Consider the following 27,022-nt stretch of genomic DNA (forward strand, 5'->3'; position numbering starts at 1 on the left):
TTAAAAGAGCACATGTATATCCTCATAGACCAAATGTCTGGAAGGATCAGCAGAAGTTAAGAGGATCTAGCAGAGAAATAGAATTTGCCATATAAATTACCTTACTCTGTTAACTTTGGACAATGTTCCATTGACTATGACTTGCTTTTCTCTACTAGGAAGAGAATTCATGGGAAAGAAAAGGAATTCTTATAAGCAAAAGGTGAAAGAATGAATCTGTTTTTAATATAGCTTGTTAATATTTTTCTTTTTCTTAAAAATTCTGGATATACCTTTTATTTCAAATTCCAGATTTATTTTTTCTGTTGATTTAAGATCGTGAATTTTTATTTAGTCTCACTGTTTGTCCTTATATATCGCCCTGATACATAATGGTTCCAATAGACTGAATTTTACAAAGGGGATGGTCATCAGGTGACTATCCCACATGCCCAGTGCTGTGCTAGAGGCTGTGGAGGATAAAGAAATTCTCCATCCAGTGCTGTCCCTTGCCCTGGAAAACAAACAAAGGACTTTCCCCCCATTATCTTATCTTAAAACATTCTTAGTCTAACACTTAGACCAGAAAGCTTGGGATATGGCTATTTGTGAAAGAAAGGATCACTCTTGCTTTTCTCCAGCCTTGGGGATCTATAAGGTTGAAAACAAGTTTACCCCTAAGTCTAGTATAAATTCTCCTGAATAGGTCAAAACTCTTAATTCCCCTGCCTTGCTTTTGGTTATTTAAGTGCAATGTCAGTTGCCAAGTAGATCACTTTCCCTTTTCCAACCTAAATATATGAACTGCGTGCTTTTATATCAGCCTGATTAATTAACTCAATTATTGTTGATAGTGACTTTGGAAAAAACTTTTTACATATATTTTTGAGTTTGGAATAAAAATTTTCTTTGTTCAGAAGGAACACAAATAGGTGGTCACTATAGCCTAGATGCTGTAGCCAGTCTTGCAGGTTCAAACCCTTGCTTTGCACATACTTACTCTGTGACCTCAGGTGAGTTACTGAGCTACTCTGTGCCTCAATTTCTTTGTTTGTGTAATGTTCGTAATAAAGACATCTCATCTCATGGAGTTGTTTTCAGGATTAAAATGAGTTAATGTTGGCAAAATGCTTAGAACAGTGTGTGCCATAAACATTATGAGTATATTTTTAAATCTGTGCACCGTCTATTAAGATTCTTGGGAAAGCCAGGGACTAGTGCTGGGGAAGGTAGGGTGTTCTAATGGTTCTTTGCCAGTGTAGTCTGGTTCTGAACAAGATTTTTATTTCAGTGTGAATTATGTTTTCTTCCTTGGTTTTATTTATGGGAAAATGTTTTAAAGTTATGAAAATATTTGTTTGAAAAATTACCTATTGATTGAATATGGGTGTTTAGAAACAATTTATTGAAAAAAGTTTTACATTTTACAATATCTAGATTATTTATCCCTTAAACTCCATGTTTGGAGCCAGTGTACTAAATCATTTCCCGTCTTATTTTTCCTTCAAATTATTAATCAATAAAATGCAGGTAATATTTAGTGACCTTTGGAGAGGTGTTGAGTACAGACTAATTTAAAATAAGACACTCATATGTTGTTGTTATTGTTATGTGCCCTCGAGTCGGCCCCGACTCATAGCGACCCCTCCTTGGGTTTCTGAGGCAGTATCACTACGGAAGTAGATTGCCCCATCTTCCTTCCGAGGAGTGGCTGGTGGGTTTGAACCTCCAGCCTTCTTTCTGGTTAGCAGTCAAGTGCCTAGGCACTATGCTACCAGAGCTCCCAAGACACTCATATAGAGCTCATGAATCAAGGCACCTGCGATTGTCAGACCTGATCTTGTCCTTTTCACCAGCCATTTGTTTTTAAACAGCACATGCTCCCTTTATAATAGAATGAATGACAGGCTGCTGGCACCAGAGAAGCATGGTGGCTGATTGCTAAGAGGCCACCCAGCAATGATAAAGTATCAGTTTGTTTTTTCTGGAAAGATATTTCCAAACAGTCGTCATTTAGGAGTTATACCAGGCGTGGAAGTTACTATTGAAAAGGTGAATTTGATGAATTATGGTTGATCTGTTGATAAATTGAATAAATTGGGTTTGGTATATTAGTTTAGATAACTGAGTGATTTGGGGGCCAATTGTGAAAAACTAATTATAAAGAGTTACTTACTTGAAGTTTCCCCTATCAATTTTATTTTGTGTGTCTGTGTGATTTTAAATAATTGGTTTTGAAGTATATTAAAAAATGACTTTTGGCTGTCTTTTTTTGTTCTTTTCATGTTGTATTAATGTATTATAGCAAAAATGATACACAACCTCAGTTTGACTTAAGAGAAGTTGCTGAAGAAATAGCGTTAATTATATATATTTTCAAAACAGACAATATATTATTCTGAGAATTTTCTTCTGGGTGCTTCATTTCTTGGTTTATGGTTTTCTTTTTTCCCATAGTAATATGAACCTATTTGCAAGTGAACTGGCCTTTTAGATTGTTAATAGTTTTTTAATAAGAAGTTATTAGATACTAAGAGAGACATGTACTGAATTTACAAATGTATTATACTGGGTTACTAACAATGGACCTAATTGATAAAAGTGATTTAATATATGTTGTGTTAATAGTTAAACCGCCAAAGCCCCTAATCTCTCATGGAAATATTGCTTTGTAGAACAAAATCCAATGAGAAGTTCTGGGATTCCAGAGTGAATTTGTACATTCCTTAGGGGCATTTTTGCAAGGGAGGTTGTTGTGTTTTAAAGGTAGTTGATAAGAGACCTGCACCACCAACCCCAGACCTGCACCACCAACCACCATCATGCATTAGTCTATAGAAGGTATTTGGGTGTACGTACTCCTGTACCACTCGGTACCACCATTTAGCCAAGGGAAGTTTCTGACCACTTGCAGCATACATTATAAATCAGGATGTCACTACCAGACAATCAGATTTGAACATTCCATGAACAAAGTAGCCTATATCCCCGATGAATAGATCACTTAACTATGTTTATGTTATGCTGTTGGTATGTCTGCATTTACACAAGTCAGGAAAGCACATTGTTTATTTATTTTAAGACTAGGTAATTGATCTGAATATTTACCTTGTTTTGAGTTAATTAGCCCAAAATGGAAATGAGTAATTTAGCTTGATTAGTTAAATACATGGGGAAAATAAAATTATGCTTCCAACCCTGAAAATTACTCCTACCACCTTGGGTCTGTGAAAGCATAATTTTGAGTCTTCTTCAAGTTGTGCTGGTGCTGGCTGCAGGGGGTGGGGGGAGGTCACTGGCCAGCTAGCTATTTAGGGAAGCTCAGAGGATTTCCAACTGCCAAATTAGTCCCCTAGGGAGATCCAGTGAAATTGCTGAATGTATTTGTTAAATGAAATGAACTTGTTTAAGTTACATTCTAGCATCACCAGCAAGACTAGGGGCACATGGCAGCCTTTAGTGCCAAGTGTGTGCACTCTGGCTGGTTGCCAGTTCTTTTTTTTCTTCTGGTTTTTTGTTTGCCAAGATGAGCTTACAGAACTGGCATCTTATTATTATTTTAAAGCTAAAATACTGGTCTGAATTTGGGAATAAAGGGCTATAACTTGGTATGTGATTTAATAATAAAAGCCACTTAAAAAATATAGGGTGGGAAAATAGAAAAAGTACTGTCAAAAAGATGAAGTTACTCATATTGTTATCATTTAGAGACAACCACTGTTAACATTCTAGACTTTTTCTATGTTTCTTTTTCCCTTTGTATATGACCTTATTATAGGTAAAATTTTGCATCTTTAAAAGTATTTCTCAAACATTTAAAAGGTCCAGTTCCTAATATGTCAGTAGCTATAAAAAAAAATGTAATTATTTTCCATTACTGGATAGAGTTTTGCAATTTCTGTTGTTATAAAAAATGTTTTGAAAATTCTTGTGCCTAAATCTTTATCTGGTTCTCTGATTAACCAAAAAACCAGACTCACTGCCATCGAGTCGGATCTGACTTATATCGACCCCTCCTTGAGTTTCTGAGGCGATGTCACTATGGAAGTAGATTACCCAATCTTCCTTCTGAGGAGTGCTGGTGGGTTTGAACCACCAGCCTTCTGGTCAGCAGTCAAATGCCTTAGGCACTAGTTTGTTTAAAAAAAAAAGTAAGGCGCTCTGGTGGCATACTGGGTAAGGTATTTGGCAGCTAACCAGGTTCAAACCCACCAAGTGCTCTGTGGGAGGAAGATGAGACAATCTACTCCCGTAAAAATTTACAGCCTTGGAAACCCAGTAGGGGTTGCTATGAATTGGAATCGACTTGATGGCAGTGGGTTTTATATCAATGTACACTGTTAACAAATCAGCTTTGTATGAAAAAGGCTTTCTTACTACTGATCCTGAAGAGAGAATATTGTCATTATAGAAACATTATTCTAATTTTTAAAATAATATTCTTTTCATTAACAATTAGTTGGATGGTTTCGTGTTTCTCAAACTTTTGTATTTCTTCTTCAGTGCAGCATCTGTGCAGCATAAGTTTTTTTTTTTTTTTTTTTTTAACTGTCTTCCTAATGCTTATTTTACAGAATGTAACAGTCAGCAATTTCGCTGTGGAAATGGGCGTTGTATACCTGCGGCCTGGAGGTGTGATGGGGCTAGAGACTGTTTGGACGACACTGATGAAATTGGCTGCTGTAAGTGGAAGGGGCCAGGCTAACCTCTAGTTTGGGTAACAAAACAGCTTCATAGTGGTTTTATCTGTAACAGAGAAAGAGCTGTGCTTTTAGTGGTAGAGCTCGGCCTGGACACAAGTCTTGAGATCTCTATGATGTGGAATAAAGAACTGATGGTAGGTAGAGATTGAATTCACTTTTATTTCTAACTTTTATTCCCTGACCATAACCTTGCAAAGGAAACAAATTTGGGAAAGATTATCTAAAGCCTGTAAGCAACTGTATCTGTTTATTCACTCTGGAAATTCTGTGCACCAAGAGGAACAAATGAAAAGTAATGATTATGATTTGTAACTAAAAAGGAATCTATTTTTTGTATAAAAGATGCTGTGTAACTTGTATGGGTTATCATAAAGAGATCTCAGAATTGCTGGTGTGGTTTTAATTAAAAAAATGAAAAACTTTTAAGTAATTATAAAATTATAATTACTTTCATATATATTCTTTCTATTCTCTGAACAATATTCCGAGTTAGGTTTCACATTAGGAAGCTGAGACTTGGAGAAATTGTCAGTTGCTAAAGGCCTCACAGTTGGTGAGTGACATGCACAAAACCCAACCCTTAAACTGGTCTTGGCATAGTTGGCTCAGTCACGTGACTGCAATTTCATGCATTTTGATAGATGAAGGACCAAAGGCTAATGACCAAAAATCAGGAATTGAGGTGAAAAATTAATTTGGTTTGAATTGCTGGTCATCCTGTGGCACAATAGAACAAAATTTGGTGGGCTGTTTGGGATGACAGTGCATTTGAAAATGGGAGGAATGAAAATGGGGGGATGTTCACGAACAAATGGATTACCTGGGGAACTTGCTAACATGCAGATTTGATTCAGTTTGTTTGAGGTGAGCCCTGAGATTCTGCATTTTTACAAGCTCCTGGGTGATGTTGCTGGTCTGTGGACTACATTTTGTAGAGACATAATCATGTACTATATATTTGCCTCCTTGGAGATTACTGAGTTCATTTTAGGTCAACACTAAGAGCAAAAGGCAAGAACTGTGTATTCATGGATAAAGGAATAAATGAACGATTATACCAACAATTCTTCAAAGATTGTTGTTGCATTTAGCTCTGGTAGCATAGTGGCTAAGACACTTGCCTGCTAACCAGATGGCTGGCGGTTCAAACCCGCCAGCCACTCCTCGGAAGGAAGGTTGGGCAATCCTACTTCCGTAGTGATACTGCCTCGGAAACTCAAGGAGGGGTCGCTATGAGTCGGGTTTGACTCGACGGCACATAACAACAGCAACAACATCCCAAACAATAAAAATAATAACAATGACAGCAGTGATAGCAACTAACATTACATGGCACAAACTTTACTAAACTTGATTTTTTTAAGAAAATTATTTTCTTATTTTTTACAGAGCAGAATTTTACATTCAACATTACATGTACGTTTAGTTTTACTCCCCATTTACCATGCCCAACCCTAACCCAGTCTCCTCCCCTCCCTGCTCCGTGCCCAGTAATAACCTCCCGTCTCATAGTTATGCACTGCTGTGTGTTCTGCATTTCCTCTGTGCAAATGTTGCCCCTCCCGTGCCCTGTGGTCGAGTGCTCCAAAGGATGTGGGTGCGTCTCTCTGGGTTGAGTGGTCTGCATGTATGTTTTGTTCACTATTGGGCTGCGAGCCAGCCCCTGGGAGTGAGATTTATTCCAGGCTCAAAATGTATCCCAGGGCCATAGTATTGGGGGTCTCACCAGACTCCATCTGACCAGTAATTCTAGTCATTATTATGTTTTTTTTCCCACATTTTCCCCATTCTATCCTGGATCTCCAGTTTTTATCCTTTCCTGAGTGGTTGGCATTGGTAGCCGGGCACCATCTAGTTCTTCTGGTCTCAAGGTCCATCATGTCCTAGGGCTGATTGCTCCTAAATGCCCTTGTTTTTTTTGCACTCTTCTATGCGTCCGACAATAGGAGACCATTAGCTGCATCTTAGATGGCCACTTAAAAGCTTTTAAGACCCCAGTTGCTACTCACCAATGTAGGACGAGGAACAAGACTTTTATGTATTTTGTTGTGCCAGTTGAGTCTGGTTTCCCCCAGTACGATGGTCCTGAGTCAGTAGATCCATGGGATCTCTCTCCCACAGTGTCTGGCTGTCTGTGAGGAATTACTCTATGTCTGTCTTCTGTTGTTTTTGTAAGGATTGCGGGTATTGCAGTGATAAAACTTAATTTTTATAGCAAACAGTAAGATAGGTATAGTCTATATTTTATGATGCATAAATTGAGTCTCAGGAAATAGCATCTTTTCCCCAAATATCGTGAGTGTTACATTTCAGCATGATGCTACACTTTTAGCTATTATAAAACTTTTCAAATTTAAAACTCATGGTTAATTTTTACTATAATGTGTTTGTGTGTTTTAGATATTTATTATATTTTTCTTATGTTACTTTGGATCTTCACTTTATTGTAATGTCATTGCCAAGATAATAATTGACTCTAGTAGGAGATGTTTACTATTTGCCTTCAAATATTGAGCAGGAATTGATACATATGCTTGCTGGTGGCATAGTGCCTAAGGCATTTGACTGCTAACCAGTCAGCTGGCGGTTCAAACCCACCAGCCATTCCTCAGAGGGAAGACTGGGCAGTCTACTTCCATAGAGATACCGCCTCAGTAATCCAAGGAGGGGTTGCTATAAATAGGAATCGACGTGACGGCAGTGGGTTTTGTTTTGTTTTTTGGTGTAGTGTGCTGGATATTTGTCATAATGAGTCCTTTTCTGGTTTCTTTTAGCTCATCATCCTTGCCAGACAGGCCAATTCCAGTGTCAGAATACTGGAGCATGCATCCCTCAGTCCTGGGTGTGTGATGAGGAGATGGACTGTGAAGATGGCTCAGATGAACAGCAGCAATGCTGTAAGTGTTTCTAAAAGAATCTTGTTTTGTCCCTTTGGACAACTAAAATCTAACCTGTCTCTAGTATAAAACACAATGCAATGTTTACTTATAAGTGTGAGGCTCGTCCTTAAAAGATGGGAATCTGTGCAAGCAATCTTAACTGAGGAGTTGGATGATAATTGAAAGTATGAATATGTTAAATTATGAATATATGCAAGAAATTTGAACAGGAAATGGAATAGGTTCTCAGTATTTTAATTTAGATTATGTTAGACTCAAGGGAGAAATAAAGCATAGACAGGGCTTTTCATTTGTGTGGTTGGCAGTTGGATGAGTTCACCCTCTGCATTCAAATCTGCCACCTCTTCCACACTGGGGTGTCAGACTGTTCATGGAGGCATTGCTAAGGCTGCTTCAGTAACTGCTGTTGCAGATGAGCTGCAACAAGGAAGAATGGAATAGTAATGAGAAGGACCTTGGCAACCAACAGCATTCTTGGATAGTGAGGGGGTTCAGAGCAATAACCTGGAAGAACCCCTTAAATTCCAATTTCTTTGAGATCAAATAAGAAAGGAGTGTTTTAATGAGTTTTAAAATAATTTTGGATGAAAGTGATCTTGGGTAACTCTAAGATGACAAATCTGTGAAAGATGTCTATTATGTGTATCCATTCCATTGCTTTCTTTATTAAGGATATCTGTATAATTTTAAATTATTCTTGTACCAGTGTGGATGATTTTAACTGCAAGGAACCAAAACCAACTTAAAATGATTAAACAAAAAGGGAATTTATCACCTCAGATATTAAGATTAAATGTGAAGTTGTTCTAGGGCTAATTAATTCCTGGCTCAATACAATAACATTATCCACATTCTGTCCATTTTCCTACTCTGCCATCTTTATCCTCTTGTCTTTTCATGGTTACACGAAAGCTGCAGATGTCCCAAACTTTATATCCCCATAATGCAACTTTCAACATCTGGCAGAGAGAACATCAACAGTCTTATTCCTGTGTTTCTTTTTAAGACTAAAGAAAACTTTCAGCAATTCTAGGTTTGACTGAGATAGAAATTGGGGAGAAGATATCAGACTGGAAGGAGGCACTTAAGGCTCTCGACCCAGACTGAGTTCAGCTCTAATCCCTGTGCGGCATTCACCTCTGAACTTTACACATTTTGCTTCATTAAATGCACATCCCACAATCTTGGACATTTGAAATCATTCTGTGCCAATTTCAAGATGTCAGCCAAGATCTTGCTGGCATTTTTGTATAGTCATTATCCTCAATAAAAGTCGAGGAAGAAACAGATGTTTTTGATGGCTACTTTATATGGGAAAGTGTTTAGTCTTTAGATAGCTAGTGATTCAGATTCCATGGCCTTCAATAGATCCTGGATACATTTATAAAAGATTGGAATTTAGCCCAGTATTTTTGAGTGCAGCATTGAGTGTGAACTCTTTTCAGTTGGACCATTAGATGCCAAGGATCTTTTGAGGAAGCGAATACAGATTCTTTAAATTCCCATGAGTTTGGCTTTGGTTTAAATTAAGAATAAAGACTATAATTAGCCTGTTAGGACCCATCAGTGCAAGGTGGTGAAGGAGAAACCAGAAAACTATGTAGGCCCACAGTGGGTGACAGTGGTGTGAAATGTTAGTTTCCAGAAAGGCATAGACAAGCGTTAATCAAAGTGAAACAGAAGCATGGCATATCCAGATGAAGCCCAGTTATGTGTCAGGAGCTGAGGTGGGGTGGCAAAAGAGGGGGCTCTGGTAGCATAGTGCCTAAGGCACTTGACTGCTAAGCAGAAGGCTGGCGGTTCAAACCCACCAGCCACTCCTCGGAAGGAAGATGGGGCAATCTACTTCCATAAGTGATACTGCCTCAGAAACCCAAGGAGGGGTCGCTATGAGTCGGGTCTGATTTGATGGCACATAACAACAACAACAACAACAACAACAACAGATCTAAGAGAGGGAGGGAGATGGAGGATTATAGTTCAGAAGTACTGAAGGGAGGAAGGAAAAGAGCCAAACATAGAATAGGAAGAAATCCTTGGTTCTAGGAAATGTGTCTGAAGAACAGAGTAGCCATGTAGTCTCCTTATGGATCCAGAGATATGAAATACTCAGACTGGCTTTGGAATGTATCATACCTTAGGACATCCATAAGGTCGAAGGGGAAAGATGGGATCATCTGAGGATAGTTGATATGCAGTGGGAGCAGGGTGGAACTAAATTGTGAATCACTGGAGGGCAATGACTATGCTTTATTCATCATTGTATCTCCAAGGCTTGGCATGATAGATTATTCATCTTTTGGCTAGATGTGACATTTTGCTTACATTTCCCCTTGCTCCCCACATAGAGTAGGATGAAAGCTGAGCTGTAGATTGTGATGCAATGTGTGGCAGATGACCCCATGCTCAAAATACTTTACTGAGGGGATAGGAATTACTAAGAACAACTGCTTGAGGAAGGGACTGGAGATAATTTTATAGCAATAATTTATAGGCAAAGTTACATACCATTTTAAATGAACGTGGATTTCATAAGGTAATTCTTGGATTTTTTAGACAACTTCTAGCCACAGAACAAAATGTGCCTCCACTGTGCTAAGAGGAGCCCTGGTGGCATAGTGATTAAGTGCTTGGCTGCTAACGAAAATGTTGGTGATTCGAACCCCCCAGCTGCTCCATGGAAGAAAGACATGGCAGTCTGCTTCCGTAAAGATTTACAGCCTTGGAAACCCTATAGGAAGTTCTCCTCTGTCCTATAGGGCCACTAGGAGTTGTAATCAACTTGATGGTTTATGCTAGCTAAGGTCACCAGAGAACCCTGATTGCCAAATCCAGTGGACAGTTTTTCCTCATTATATAAGGGACAAACTTTTCTATTGCATTGAACTCTGGTGATCACTCCCTTCCTCTTGACACTATTCCTTTGGCTGTTGTTGTTGTTGTTAAGGACTCCTCATTCTCCTGGTTCTCTTCTTTACAGCTTTGATCATTTCATTAAATTATACAGGATTTTAATGGAGAAGTACTATTTTTCAGATAAAATTGTGTCTACTACGGGCAGAATTCAGATATTTAAATGACTTTCCAAAAATATTTATTTCTTTCTTTATCAGTAGAAGTAAAATTTAGCCCAGAGATATAAAGTAATGAAAGTAATACTATCATTCTCTATTTATTGTCAAAGTGTCAGAAATTGATTGGTTGGAACAATTTTGTTTGCTATTCAAGAATGGAGCTCTGGTAGCATAATGGCTAAAGCACTTGACTGCTAACCAGAAGGCTGGCGGTTCAAACTCACCAGCCACTCCTCGGAAGGAAGGTTGGGCAATCCTACTTCCATAGTGATTTGTTGTTGTTATTTGCCGTCGAGTCGGACCCAACTCATAGCGACCCTTCCTTGGGTTTCCAAGGCAGTATTGGAAACCCAAGGAGGGGTCACTATGAGTTGGGGCCGACTCGACAGCACATAACAACAACATTCAAGAATTATATGACACATTCATAATGAAACCAGTTTATTATTTAAGCAGAAAGAAAGCAAAAGGTGATTAGATCAATTAAGCATGAAATCTAGTAATTATGGTTCTTTTTTTTTAGTTTAATTGATTTTCACTTAAATCATCCATAATTACTTATTATCTGTCATTTTGAGCTCTAAAGTGGCAAACCAGAAGGCTGGCGGTTCAAACCCACCAGCCACTTCTAGGAAGGAAGATTGGGCAATTAGAGATACCACCTTGGAAACCCAAGGAGGGGTCACTGTGAATTGGAACCACCTTCACAGCAGTGCATATTTTGATTTAATTTCTATTGTGATTTGGGTGAAGGTTTACAGCGCAAATCAGTTTTCCTTTCAATATATATATATTTTACATCTTATTTATCACATGGTAAATTTTCAAGTATCAGCTTTAAAACTGTCATTGTCCACTTGAGTTTTTGAAAGTTTTTCTTGTTAAGTTTTGATGGATTGTCCCATAACAAATACATAATTTTATCAGAAAATCAAGATACAAGAATCTAAGTATTTTTATTACATAGAAGTGTAGGAAGCTCTGTGCAATAGTGCCTTTTTGTCTAAAATTCAGTTTTTTTTCTGTTTATAAAATTGATGCATACTGAAATTCATATAAAAGAGAACCATAAAGGTAAAAAACCACCCATAATCTCACCACTCAGTAATAACTACTGTTAACTTTTTTTAAATTAATTAATTATGTTTAATTCCCTTTTTTTAAAAATTTTATTTTATTATTATTATTTTTTTATTTTGCAATCCCCTTTCTTCTCCCCCCCATAACCAACAAAGAAAGTTTTCATAACTACTGTTAACTTCTGGTACGTTTTCTTGTGTAAATTGGAATTTCATTGAGCAGGACCTATCTTCATTGAACATCTTTATCTGCACATCCTTGATTAAGGCCTATTATCTGCAGAATTCTTGTTTCAGTCATCCTCTTTTCAATCTAGTTTTTCAATCTATATTGTACTCTTAACACAGGCTGATAATATAGTTGCCTACACTGACATCTTTGAGTGTTGATTCTATTCTGTGGACATTGTTATGTTGTTATTTGCCATCTAGTCGGACCCGACTCATAGTGACCCCTCCTTGGGTTTCCGAGGCAGTATCACTATGGAAGTAGATTGCCCCATCTTCCTTCCGAGGAGTGGCTGGTGGGTTTGAACCGCCAGCCTTCTGGTTAGCAGTCAAGTGCCTTAGGCACTACACTATCAGAGCTCCCTCTGTGGACATTATAGTACCTTTACTGTTGCACTGAAAATTATAGGCAGTGGGCACTGTACCTTATGTTTACCTTTATCTTCTGCACCTATCAATTTTATGTTCAATAAATACTCTACTTGCCCTTGCTTTAAAATACCCTCAGTAATATTTGGTAAATGCCAGTCTATTGGTCTGTGTTTGACAGTGATAAGAAATTGAGTAATATTTTTTCTCCTTCACAGTTGGGAGAACATGCTCAAGCCATCAGATTACGTGCTCCGACGGTCAGTGTATACCAAATGAATACAGGTGCGACCATATCAGAGACTGCTCAGATGGAGATGACGAGAAAGACTGCCGTGAGTTCATTTTAGTTTTTGCACTGTATTTGGTTTTGCCCTTGTCCCTCTGGCATTTTAATCAATTCGTTGATGGACAGAAATGCCTACAATATGCCTCTTGTTATTAAAATCTTGTGGCAGATTCTTTTGTGGATTAGGTTTGATGTTCTGATATGGGTCTATTTTTATCAGGTCATACTAAGTATGTCCTGCCTGAGCACATCAAGTTTCTGTATTTTATGAGGTGAGGAACTTTTAGTGTTAATATGGAATCTCAAAAGATCATTGAGTACATTGGGCACAAATTCCAGTTTGGTCAACTTTAACTTTTATTGTATTGCTGTGGTAAGTTTCTTTCTTTCTTTCTTTCTTTTTGTGGTAAGTTTCTAGGTCAAAGTTTTCATATTTTAGAGATTCAACATTTTCCAGATTACCTTTGGTATAACTTCCTGTTTAAATGTTCTGTTTTGAAGGAGATTACATGGTCTTCGATTTGGGCTTCCACTTTAGCAATTATACAGAGAACCTAGACTTAGCATTGGCAGTTTTATTTAGAGATGGTAGTGGGTGTTTGGGTGTCTGCATGCTATAAGCCAATGATTCTCCTTTTACTACATGTGGAGAAATAGACAGCAAACAGTAGATCCCTTATTAAAAGCAAATGACGGAAATATTTTTGATTAATAATGGTCGATCATTTTGTAGCACGTTGTAAACTATAAAGGCTTATATAAATTGCAGCTATCATTGCACTATTTGATTCTCTGTGAAGACAGTGGGGCACACATTATTATACTCTTTAATGATGAGGAATCTAAAACTTAAAGGACTTGTTCAAGGTTGTGCAATGAGTGGCAGAGAGTTCAATTAAAGTCTTTTGGTTTCCAGTTGGCAATTGATCTTCATGAAGGACTTTATCTAGAGAAAGGGGAAGTCCTACATTATGCAAGTTATAGGGAGAACCAGAGAAGCCTGTGTCACAGCCTTTATCTCTTACTTACAAGTGGGTAAAAATGCTGTTTTTTTCCCATGTGAACACTGTGGCCAAGTCACTTATAACAGCCTCACAACTTTACCAATGGACCTTCCAGAAAAAAAAAAAGAAACCTGTTTAAAAAAAGGAATGAAGGAAAAGAAGTGATTTTTGTGCATGAATTTTAAGTTGAGTTTCTGAAAAATATAATTAATTGTTGAAATAAGGATTTAATAAGGAAAGAGAATGAAATTTATACATTGTTTCTAGAATCATACAGGTGAAGAACCTTTCAGGGTTCTTGGCGGCCCGAAAATAAATCTCACACATCTAAGGGGTTTTACAATGATGTATGCTTATTTTTTTCTACCCTGCATATTTATTGCTATATTTTACTTACGGAGAAGTGTGAAAACCTAACAAATCAGAGAAAATGAAGGAAAAACTCTTTAAATCTCCTGGTTAGTGCTTTGATCTCCTGGTCACAGCTAGATGAGTACAAGAAGGAGATGAATGGCCTGGATCAAAGTCCTTAAAAAGTGCCAGTAGAAGGGAGGCCAAGATTTGCCCCATTTCGTTTTCATTCTTTGTCATGGGACAGGGGAAAGGGAACTATCATTCATTGACCACCAGCTGCTATCTTATGCAATTTTCACATCAGTTACTACAATGTATGTGTGTTGACCATCTCCACTTTACAGAAATTCTGAAAATTACAAAACAAGGGTAGAGGAGCCAGGGCTAAACCCTTTGCCCTTATTCCTGGAATCCTGTTCTTTAGAAAAAGAAGTTTTTGCCTGAAAGTTGCATTAGTATTATATTATTTTGAAGACTTTTAATTATAAATTTATATATATGTTTTATTTAAACATATATAAAAGTGGAATTGAATTGTATAATGAACATCAATCAGTTACATCAATTATCAAGTCATGGCTAATTTTGTTTTATCTATATCCCTTTATTCCTCCCCCATTATTATGATCTCAGACATTATATAATTTCATCTGTATGTATTTCTAAAATATAAGGACTATCACACCTAAAAACGAACAATTGTTCTTTAAAATAATCAGATACTCAGTTTTTAAAATTCCCCATTTGTCCTATTTTTTTTAAAAATTTGACTGTTGGAATCTAAATCCAAATGAAGTCTATAATGTTAGAGTTGCTCCTTTCACCTTTTTTTCTTCTTTTGGTTCCTTCTCCTGCTGATACAGAAATCTCCACCGCGTCACCTTTCCTGTAGTTTCCCACAGTCTACATTTTGCTGGTTGCATCCCCTGATGCCCTTTAACATGTTCTTCTCTTTCCTATATTTCCTGTAAGTTGGTTGCTGCATATAGAACAAGGTTTTGCAATCTTAGCACGAATGACATTTGGGGCTGGATAATTCTTTACTGTGGGGGGCTGAGCATTGTAGAATGTTTAGCAGTTTTCCTGTGCCCACTAGATGCCTGTAGCAACCACACATATCCCCAGACATTGCCAAATGTTCCACCTCCTCCCTTTTCAGTTGAGAACCACTAATCTAGAAGCTTGAACAGATATAACAGGATAACAAGATTTTAAGAAATTTTTTTTTTGAGGGGGCAAGAATAATTGTATATGAGTTACTATCATGTTGATTCCAACTCATGGTGACCTCATGTGTGTCAGAGTAGAAGTATTTTTCACAGAGTTTTCAGTGGCTGATTTTTCAGGAGTAGATTGCCAGACCTTTCTTCTGAGTCACATTTGGGTGGACTCCAACCTTAGGTTAACAACTGAGTGCTTAACCAGCTCTAAGGTGTGTGTTTCCATCAGGAAACACGGCTCTCTCTTTGTGATGTTAGCAGCCATTGGTGATCCTTACTGAGATCATTCATACTCTAGGGGAATTTAGTTATTTTAAAAGCTACTTTAGATTTTTTGCAGCTGTTATTTTAAATTAGAACCTTTCCACATGAACAAGGATTAAGTGAGGATTCATAAAAATAATTTTTGTGATACATGACACTTTATTCTATGCACAGGAATTGTTATTTGTAGACAAACTTAGAATCAGCCTAAGAATACAACTTTTATATTTCTGTTTGTCAGAAATAAGGCTGTCTATAGGAATTGACTTATGGCAATGGGTTACTAGGTACAGGAAGGAGTTTTAATATGTTAGGTACCTATAAACCACCTAAATATAGTAATGGATGTTGGAAAAACTCCAAAGAAGGACTTGTTTTTTACCCCCAAATATTCAAAAGGGTCAGGAAGCTGACCCCTTCGTTCATAGTCCTGTCTATCAGACCAGACCCCTAGGTTATAGTCCCTACTCTTTCAAGCTTCTCAGATCAAGATATCAAGCTTCAAGACAGAGCACCTTGTGCCCATTCCAGGCATTCCTTTACAGAACAAAGAATGATGTGTAAGAGTCCTCCAGAGAGGCAGGGAGCAGGGAGGTAAGAGAATGCTCAATATGTGAGAGTATTAAAGTCCCAATAAAAAGATTATCCTTGAAATAAATCTGGCATACTATTAACTTTTCTTATTACTTGGTGTTTTTGTCTACTATGTGTCTAAATGCATATGGTAGTTTTGGATATTCTACTATTTGAGAAATATTTCTCAAAATAGAAAAAGCTTTGAAACAGGTAAAAAGTAATTGTTATTTTTCTTCCTAAGTTATTTTAGTATGCAGTGTGGCCATCTGTGAAATAGCACTTGATATTAAACTGCTTGTCAGTTAAATTTTTAAAAAAGGAACAGAGAGATTCAAAACTGCAGCCCATTCTCCTTCTAATGGGATTAGCAACAAGGAAAAAAACCACTCATGTAGAGTCTAAGATAAACATCAGAACAATGCAGCAATTATTGTCACACTGAAGTGACTTAAAAATTGTTGTTCAAAAATAGTAGTGTTTTTTTTTTTCCAGTTAAGTAAGCAGTTTTGTTTTATCATACCATAGTAGAATGATTTAGGTACAAGTAAAACTTAATAATTTCCATCGGTTATCAGCACTTCTTTTTTGTTGCCCAGGCATTCCAAAGAAAGGGTGAAGTTCCTGTTACAATGAAGGCTTTCTTGCTGGTAATCAGCAGTGTTTGGTCAGCCTGTTACTGGGGCTGCTTTGTTCCTGAAGTTTTACTTCCATTGACTTTCTGTTCTTTAGAATTTAAATATTTTCCTTTATATCTAACAGTTGGAGGGGAATAGAGAGGATGGTTAAGTCCTGTGGATGGTGAGGGCTGATGAAGAGCATGTTATTCTGCAAACTCAGTTCCACGTTTAATCTCTCCAATGAGATTTGCTCTTACTGTCCTCTCTGCTTGAGGTGAGAAATAAAAAAAATGTCCCCACCGACTCCACCTTATATGTACATGATGGAGAGAAAAATCATATTTAGTCTCTATCATTCAAGCACATTCTAAATATTTCCCATATCGTTGATCCTCTTACACTGCCGTCCAATTTCTCTGCTCCCTTCTGCAACAAGAAGTTGAGTTAATTAGTTAGTTAGTTCTTAAGTTAAGAAGTTAAGAGTCGTTTTTAATCACTTTCTCTATTTCCTTTCCTCTCTTCCTTTTTTTCTTGAACCCACAGAAAATAATCTTTTATTTCTACCAGTCTCCTGAAAACATGCTTGCCAATGCCATCAATGACATTGGCAACTTGTACCTTTCTACTTGTAATTTTATTTACCTCTTTACCTAATTTTACTGTATCTAGGAAGTAGGATCTCAATAAATATATGTTGGCTAATAGAATTCTGAGCGCAAGATCACACTCTGTAGAATAACTTGTTCCTAGCATACTGCCATTCACCCAGCATGGATTTGCTGATGGGTACTCAAATTATCTAGACCCAGGTTCTCAGCTGACCCACACCATTTCTAGTTGTGATTTGAAAGTGCCCTCTTGTGTACCCTTGGGGTGCAGCCAGTCTTCTTGTCTTCTCCATTAGACTTTGTCTGTTTGTTCTGTTCGGCTTGGTCACTGGGGATAACCATAAGGAAGAGGCAAGGAGTGAGACTAAGGTGTCGTATGGGTCTGAAAGAAAACATGTAGCCTCAAAACTCTTTCTATATAGAACCCAAACCCATTGCCACATAGGTTGTTGATTCCGACTCATAGCAACCCTATAGGACAAAGTAGAACTGTCACATACAGTTTCTAAGTAAGGTAACTAGACTTTCACATCTTTCTCTTATGGAGACGCTGGTAGATTTGAATACACATTATAAACATTTGTTCATCCACAAGAGGTATCTTATTTTTCCATCTTGGTGCTCAGTTAGTATATGCAGTCAGTATGTGGGAACTTAGAACTTGCTTTCTTTGCAGATTTTGGTGATAGTTGTGTGTATAGAAAGATAGACATGCCATAGATCCAAGATTTTTGTAGTAGACTTCTCAGATACATTTAGGTCTAATATCCAAGGAAAGAGACCAAATAGGGATTTGGGGCTTGAGACTCAGCTAGTGACAAAGAGACAAAGTAAGGAAAACTAGGTAACTTAATATGTTTGCCTTTTTGACTTTGGTTTCCTGAATGCTGCTCAAACCAGCATTGCTATGAGTTAGAATCAGCAGTAGGTTGAGATGACCATACTTGCTTTCTCTTTTCAAGGGGTTGAATTTCTCTTCTATTTCCATACTCTCTTTTTAAAATTTTCTATTCCTGTTTCACTCTGTTCCATTCCCCTTCTCACTGTAACTTACTCTGGTGCCTAAAAGCAGTGGATACTTCTATTTTAGGGTTAGAAACATGGATTATAGAATCAGATTGCCTGAATTTACATTCTGGCTCCCCTGTTTACCATCTGTGTGTCCTTTTTCAAATTACTTAACCTCCCTGTCTCAGGCTTCTCATGTGTAAAATCATCATCATCATCATCATCATCATCTACCTCATAGGGTTGTTAAAAGGATGAAATGAGTTCATACTATTAAATACTAATTTCTGGCACAATAAATAACATCGATGATTACTATTTTATTGCTTATTTAACTTTGTGGGTTGTACTTCCAACTCAGTGCTGGAGGCCAAACTAGTAAACCTTTCCTGGCAAATCAATACTTTCACTAGATTAGCCTGCCCTGAAGCCAGAATAATGTAGAGTAACATAAGGATGACACTCCCAAACCAAAACTCATGGATCCAACTCATAGAGACCCCCTCCTTGGGTTTTGAGGAGGTATCACTTCCGAAGTAAATAGCCCAATCTTCATTCCATGGAGTGGCTGGTGGGTTTGAACCACCAGCCTTCTGGTTAGCAGTCAAATGCCTTAGGCACGATGCCACCAGAGCTCCTCCAAAACTAAAAAACCAAACTCACTGTTCTGGAGTTGGATCTGACTCATAGTGACCCTTCCTTGGGTTTCTGAGGCAGCATTGCTATAGAAGTGTTATTGTTGTTATGTGCCATTGAGTTGGACCAACTCATAGTGACCCCTCCTTGGGTTTCTGAGGCAGTATCACTACGGAAGTAGATTGCCCAACCTTCCTTCCAAGGAGTGGCTGGTGGGTTTGAACCGCCAGCCTTCCGATGAGCAGTCAAATGCCTTGGGCACTAAGGCACAATTCCCAGGTGTCTGGACAGGACTTATATCAGTAACTTCTTGCTTTCTTTTAAGCCATGAATCTATCTTTAAGATGTCTTCTCTTTCTTTATAATCAGTTTGTCTCCTTTTCTATGTTCTTTGGTCTTTTTTTTTTTTTTTTTGTCAAATTGTGAGAATAGAATGTATTCACAGTCTTCCTGTCAAGTGTTCTATATTTGTATCTTACTGTGCTGTTTATGTTTTCCACTCTGGGACATCTACAAGGTCCTCTAACTACATTACTTCCTCACTGAGTGTATATACTATAGCATAGAAATTTTTTGTTTCAAACCAAATCATTAGCAGGGAAAAGTCATAAAAAATCTTAAAGCACCAATTTACGTAAGTATGTATGTATATCTTGGGGCAACTCAATTTGAGGGGAACAAACCTGAACAAATCATTTGGAATTAGGAGAAAGCAAGCAGAGTGGGATGAGAAAGGATGCTCTCAACAAAGGATTTTTGTGTCAAATAGACTTTAGAGATCTGGGGCTTAGTTAACAGTTATTTATATATGATCTCTCCTCTTTTCAGACTTTCTATACTTTGGTGACATTCTACATCATAAAAATACCTGAAAGAACTAAAACACACCCACTGACATGGCTAAAAGTTTACTAACACTGCTCACTCCCCCAACGAATAACAAAGCCAATTTAGTATCTTGGTGTCAGGCAAGGGGCATTGTAGCCACATGATGGATTTGCTCCATGGGAAAAAAATTACAAGGTTAGACTGACCCTTCTCAAGTGAATAAGCCAAAAATAAGATATTAGCTGTCCCGCAATGGGAAGTCTCAGGATTGTGACTTTCTGATTGTGATGAAGCACAAATGAATTTTCATGTAGCTCTAGTATTTAATTGAGCCAGGGGAATTGTACAGTCATTCCTGTGCATATTCACCCAAGGTAGCCATTCACAGAAGAGACCAGAGAGTTTGGAGGAATTGAAAGGGAGTCTTCAACTGATTGAGGGAGATTCCTTATCACTGTGAATGGAGACAAGAAAGTTGTTCTTCCTTGTTCAGAGTGTTTAATGCTGACCTCTGACCATCACAATACTCCGCCTGACACCAAGATACTAAATTGGCTTTGTTATTTGTTGGGGGAGTGAGCTGTGTTAGTAAACTCTGAGCCACGACAGTGGGTGCTGTTTTAGTTCTTTCCCTTTCAGGTAGTTTTATGATATAGAACGTCACCAAGTTATATATTTGTACAGCAAACTGACTAACTGATAACAGACTACAGCAAAATCTGTGAGAGCCAGAACTTGATGGGACTGCCATGTTTTTCTGGGTTTTGTAAGTTTTCTACCTTTGACAAGGCACAGCCTTACTGTTTTTTTGTTGATTGTTTCCGCCTTACCCAGGTGCTGGCTTTCACAGGTTTTAATGTAAAAGGTCATTGGGCTGGTCTCTAATTCTTTTTCAGGATTTTACAAGTTATCTTTTTATTTAAAGTATAAAAAAGGTAATAAATGATTGGATGTAGAAACAATGTGTATTCATGATAATATTACCATTTCAAAACAGTTTAGTGTCTGTCAATTGTTACCTGGTAATAATTTGACCATGTTCTGGATGATAAACATGTATGATTCCCACAAATCTAATCAGTGTTCCTTCAGCTATTCCTAATGATTTGTATTCTATCTTGAGAAAAATGAACACAACAATTTGAATATATGTATTTCTGTTCTTTGAGTAATTGATTTTATTTCTCACAGAGTAGGGAGATGAGATCACCCAAATGTCCCAGATCCCATATCTACAATGTTGTGATTGTGTGCCATTGAGTCGGTTCAGACTCAGCAATCCTACAGGGCAGACTAGCCCTGTCCCCTCAGGGATTCCTAGACTGTAATCTTTATAGGAGGAGATCCCTGGGTCTTTTCTCCCTCGGAGACACTGAGTGGGTTCAAACTGGTGACCTTTGGGTTAGTAGCTAAGCACTTAACCATGGTGCCACCAGGTTGCCTTCCTATCCATAATAGTCACCTTTGATGAAGTAGCCACAGTCCAAGCCTAAATGAATTTTCAGCCTGATAGGTAGCTTTTCTATTGCAAAGATAAGGTTTCTCTTGCTTGTTGCTTGCTGCTTCTCTTAAGAGGCTAGATAACTACTGACTCCAAGGGCCGTCTTGCACACCAAGGCAAGGGAAACTCTAGCTGGCTCTTGAACCTCTTGAAGGAAGAATTAATAAACATTTTCCACTTTTGAAAAGGGGATTTGCAATGCATACCATCCATGATAAAAGCAATAAGCCTAAGCACTAGGTCTTTCTGGGACTGTTTAAAAATAAAATAAAAGTCAGTAAAGAAAAGATTATTACAAAGTTAAATTTTAAAAATTTAATCATCTGCTTATATTTGTCTTTCCTTTTAATATATGATTGGTTCTGTAACTTCTGCAATTTAGATATTTAAAGACATCTGAGTAGTTTTTAACTTCTTCAGATGAGATCTAGGCTTATTCATCATGTAGAAAATGGAAAACATTCTTTCTTAAGGTGCAGTTTGTTAGCATAGGACAAGTTTAATATAGTTTTAGGACAGAATTTTGTGTACTGTCCTGTTTGAAGGAGACTTTGGGACTCTGCAGGATATGACCTGAAGTACCTGTATATGGCTGTGAAACCTCAAATGTTTTATGTGTACAATTTAGCCTCCAAGTGAGACTGTGCTGCTATCTTGGTTAAGAAGAAATCTGAAGCCCATGTGATAACCACTATAAAAACAAAAATAACGACAAAGCCAAGGAATATACCACATTTCTGAGGAGACTATTAAAAGACTAAAAAGCCCACATGCATCAGCTGCTTAGGATAATTATTGGCTGGCTTGCAGCTTCAAATGGCCTTGGGTTTTTAAATCATTTATGCTTTTTAGTGACTTGCAGGCATATGAATGAAAGCTTTAGAGAGAATTTGAATTATGCAATTACTCAGATCATCATAGGATATTTCTACTAGTACTTTTTCAAAGGAGTCTCTGGGTGGTGAAATTGGTTAGTGTACTTGGTACTACTTGAAAGGTTGGAAGTTTGTCCTGGTAATTGACTTTCAAAAAAATCAGCCATTGGAAACCTTTTGGACTATAGTTCTATTCTGACACTCTTGTGGGTTGCCATGAGTTAACTTGAAGTATTTTTTTTTCTTTAAACCCTATAAATTATCCAAATGTATGGTTAAGGAAGTGTTGACATAGAAAGGTTAAGCATCTTAAATAAGAGTAAATAGCTATTGAGTAGTAACACTGGACTCAAGTCCTAGTTCTCCTCAACTCTAGGCTTGCATACTTTCTATGATCCTCCAGTGAAATAAATGGCCATTCATTTCCCAAAGCATGTGTGGTGTTAAATTAGATTCATTAGTTAGCTGTGTTATGTAAAAGATGGTTCCATATTAAATTTCTTCTCAACTCTCAGCTCAAGTCACTTCTTCAGGGGAGACTTCCCTGAGTTCCCAGATTCCACACCTACACTTTGCACTTCAGGATTTAATCTAGTTTGTCATTTGCTATTTGTGCCTGCAGTTTCTATTCTTTTTTCCCCCCCCATAGATTACCCAGAATGTATGCAGTTGACTTGTGACAGTGGAGCTTGCTATAACACTAGTCAGAAATGTGATGGGAAAATTGATTGCAGGGACAACTCTGATGAATTCAACTGCAGTAAGTAACATGCGTGAGATGTGCAGCGGTGTGCTGGAGCTGACTCATGCTGGCTGACAGCCTCAATTAATGCCTATCTCTTTCCTACTCTGGGTTCATTAATTTCATTCATTAGAATACATACACCATGGAAATCAGCAAACACTATAAATGAGGGCCTTTTGTTCTTGGAGAACATGTTGTTAAACATTTACCAGCATAATAAACATCTCTTCCTGTGAGATTAAATGGCTACAACCCTTTTCGGTTTGGTTGGGGCAATGGAATTAAAATTCTCTTGTTTACCTTCTTTACTTTGTGTCCTAGCTCATGTATGTGATGGCTTTGATTTTGAATGCAACAATGGAGAGTGTATTCCTCTACGCTTTGTCTGCGACCATGATAATGACTGTGGAGACAACAGTGATGAACATCTTTGTGGTACGGTGATTTCCTGGGTCATTTTTTTTTTTAAAAAACCTTTCTATTATTCTTCACAAAAATGATGGAGTCAGAAGATCATTGCTGGACTTGAACTAGAGTACTGTTGCTGGACTTGTGTAGAGTGAGAGAAGGGCTTGGAAAAAACAGAGGAAGATTCCTGATAGCAGTGGTTCTAACTCTCCTCTTCACTTTGAAATTCTCACCACATTAAAGTTAGCATCAGGAAGATTTTAAGAGGGCACCATGTAGTGCCAACTTTTGTTGGCTCCTGTCTTCACTCTGATCCTGCTTTTCCTTTCATGCAATTGCCTGCAGTGTGAACCACTTCTCTTGTACTGTTTCCTCTTCTGGATTCATTTTATTAGAAGTAAAATCTCCAGCAGAGAGTTCTACCAATTCCAAGTGTTGGCAACTCTTTGTGGTCTTTTATTTACTAGAATGTATGATTTTTTTTTCCACAATTTTTTTGATTAGTTGGTGCCTATGCCTTTGAGGGGTGTTAATCTAATATTACCACAATTTCCCATGAGCCATGCCTGATTTTCTTTCTGGCACTTGGCTTTATATCAGTGATTTTATCAAAGAGAATATGAAATCATGGAATTTGTGACTCAGAATTATTTGGTCCTAGTGATAAAAGGAAACTGGAACCTGAATTAATTCTCTGGATCCCAAGCTTCTATTATTTCCTCCTCCCACTTCTCCTCTTCCTCTTTTTTTTTTTTTTTTTTTTTTTTTTGGTAGATATTTCTGAGATTATATTAGGTAGATTTTTCATCCATGGGCCTTAGTTCAAACCGTGAGATGAGCAGTTTGAATTTTCCAAGTGTCTTTGGAGTGAAACTCTCATTTTTTTCCCAGACTATGAGACTTGCAGAAGCAACGAGTTCACTTGCCCAAACGGCAAATGCATTCACCGAAATTGGGTTTGTGATGGAGAAGATGACTGCAAAGATAATGGAGATGAAGAGGGATGTGGTAAATGTTTTCAGGACTTGTTTATCCTCCTTCTCTCTCTCTCTTTTTGTTATTCTCTTTCTCTTGTTAGAAATTTTTTTGTGTGAAAAAGTTAGCCTCAGGATTGAGTGGTGTTTTAGAAGTGATTTAGGAACTTGGTGGGTGGGGAAGAAGGACGAGACACCATTAGCTTTCTTACCCTTATAACCTGGTTAGGGCTTTCCTCCTCCAGAAAGAATGAAACAAGTAATTCTGTTTTGCCACTCCTTAGAATTTCAGTAACAGGCTAGTGGTAGAGTTGTTTATTATAACAGATAGGTCATTTGTAAATTTCTATTGTTCATCTGGTCTATAGCCTCTATTAACCAGGGCTTAAAAGAAAAAAAAAAAAAGAGCTGGCTCTACCTCTCATGTCCTGTTTAACTCTCTGTTTTTCTTCAGAAGGCAGTAATCAGTACCATCATAAGTGTTACCCAAGAGAATGGGCTTGCCCAGATTCTGAACAATGCATCCCAATGGAAAAACTTTGTGATGGGACTCCAGATTGCCCAGCAGGAGAAGATGAAGCCAACATCACTGCAGGAAGATCTTGTGGTATGTGTGGGAATTTAATGGGGTAGCTTTCAGGTAAAGATTTCTGTTTTTCTATAACAGATTCTGCAATACAGAATGTATCATAGTTTGCGTAACAAGATCTCCTCTAAGCTTCGTGATTTGGACCAACAAACATTCATTCTGTGAGCTGACTAGGCAGGTCTTCTGGCGTGGGGCAGCTCACTGACATGTTAGGATGTTGACTTGCTGTTAGCTGGGGTGATGGACATGTGTCTCATAATCCAGCAGGCTAACCAGGCTTGTTTATATGGTGGTGGGAGGGCAAGATCCAGTGTACAAGCCTCTTTTCAAGCCTCTCCTTATGTCATATTTTCAAATGTCTTATTGACCAAAGTAAGTCACTTGGGCAAGCCCAAATGGGAGGATCTTTGAAAAAAATTGCTGCTGCCCCCCGCCCCCCCCCCCCCCCGGGAAAATTGTTTTAATGACATTTGAGGACTTCAAAGTGTTCAGGAGATTTTCTTCCCTAGCTTATATTTATGGAAAAAGGTCTTGTCTACTGTACTCAAAAAGAATGCTTCTGGTTCTTGGGGCATATATACTTTGAGTTCTTTTCCAGTGGTGAAATGGAAATGAATTGGCTATGCACAGTGCTGTTAGCTGTCTTGTGTTATTACACACTACACTCATTTGTGAGGAGCTGGGGTTAGGGGTGTGTGTGTATGTGTGTGTATATATACTATGATTATATATCTTATAATGCTTAGAGGTTTTTGAATTATTTGAATATGTGTGTGACTATAGAAATCTGCCTCCCCTATCAACAATGAGTCTAATTTGACAATAGTATACTCTTTAACTACATTATCTAGTGGTTGCCCAGGAATGAGTATATAGCTAAAACCCTAAGCTAGTTTTTTTTTTTCTGACAAAATTTATATTTAAATATGTAGAAATTTCTATGACAATTATTTACCATTTCATTTTAGAGTGCTTTTCAAAAAGAATTATATAAGAAATATATAGTCATAGTACAAAAAATAGAAAATAAAAATTAGCAAAAAGAAAAAAAAATCATCTAAAAATTCCACCATTTGAAGCTAGCTGTGGTTATTGTTTTGATGTATATTCTGAATTTAGTCACTTGGAAGTTCTTGGTCCCTTCTATGATGTAGACATAAAGATAGATTTAAACTACTTCTAATGACTTACAATTTGAAAAAGTTTCTTTTTTTTTTTTGATATCAGTCCCATAGTAAGGCTTGCATATTGACAGACGTTCTGTGCCTTTGCTGCATGCTATCTTAACTTCTACTTAGGAAAGAAAGAGACTACTGCTTCATAGTTGCCCAGAAATTACCGTTCATTTAACTAACAAAGCGTTTTTATCTGTCTAGATGTGTCTCTGTGTTCTGTCTTGAGCTGTCAGTACCGGTGCCACAGCTCACCATCTGGAGGTGTATGTTATTGTCCCCAGGGTTATATCATCAACAGCAATGACTCTCGTACCTGTGTCGGTAAGTGACAGGTGGGAGCTCTTGGTCTTTTATTATGGATTCTATGACCTCTGGCATCGGGGAGTTTGTACTTGTGGATGGGGTGTCATAGCAAAGAGCAAACCACTATGCACAGAAAACTGGAACATGTGAACATAAAACGTGCACTAAGCAAAACAGTGGTTCTGTGATGAATGAGTTGGGCAACTAACAACAAGAAACCTACACACTACCTGATGATGGAGAAATCTTTGTGTTTTCTCTTTAAGTATTTGGAAGGAGGGTCTGTGGGGTCATACTGAGGTTCTTTGATGTAGTTGATAAATAGCTGCTTCCCCAAGCTCACCTGGTGCCACTGCTCTGCTCTCCTGGCTTCTCCTTCAAGATACTCAGACCTCCCTAGGATCTAGCAGAAGATCACCAGGCTGCTGCTCTAGCGATCATGCTTCTGGGTCGGTACCTATGTGGTGCTGGTTGTTAATTCCATTGATTTTTCACCTCTGTTTTTAACATTCAAAAAGAACAAGCTCTTTATCATGACACTTTCAGCTGTTGGCTGGCATTTTACTAGATACCAGTGCACCAAATAGTTCTCCACACGTTTTTTGTCTGAATTACAAGAATGATTTATCCCATTGGGAGATTACTGATTCTGATGTGTGAGCCGGCTTTGTAGCCAACTGTGATTAGGATGGGGTCTTTTTTTTTTTTTTTTTTTT

At 37.8% G+C, this 27,022-nt stretch overlaps 1 protein-coding gene across 1 annotated transcript in view; it reads left to right on the forward strand.

The window, feature by feature from the left end:
* The first annotated feature begins 1,938 nt into the window (after positions 1–1,938).
* LRP2 (LDL receptor related protein 2) overlaps positions 1,939–27,022 on the forward strand; it is a 187,017-nt gene continuing 161,933 nt past the window's right edge. Inside the window, exons 1-9 of the mRNA XM_007953659.1 lie at positions 1,939–2,050; positions 4,554–4,661; positions 7,457–7,579; positions 12,551–12,667; positions 22,762–22,872; positions 23,179–23,292; positions 24,157–24,273; positions 24,694–24,846; positions 26,205–26,324. Coding sequence (XP_007951850.1) covers positions 1,939–2,050; positions 4,554–4,661; positions 7,457–7,579; positions 12,551–12,667; positions 22,762–22,872; positions 23,179–23,292; positions 24,157–24,273; positions 24,694–24,846; positions 26,205–26,324 — 1,075 coding nt within the window. The remainder of the gene's footprint in view (positions 2,051–4,553; positions 4,662–7,456; positions 7,580–12,550; positions 12,668–22,761; positions 22,873–23,178; positions 23,293–24,156; positions 24,274–24,693; positions 24,847–26,204; positions 26,325–27,022) is intronic.

This window comes from Orycteropus afer, unplaced genomic scaffold (genome assembly GCF_000298275.1).
Source record: "Orycteropus afer afer isolate SDZICR_OR568_19922 unplaced genomic scaffold, OryAfe1.0 scaffold00001, whole genome shotgun sequence".
In the NCBI taxonomy this organism is placed as follows: domain Eukaryota; kingdom Metazoa; phylum Chordata; class Mammalia; order Tubulidentata; family Orycteropodidae; genus Orycteropus; species Orycteropus afer.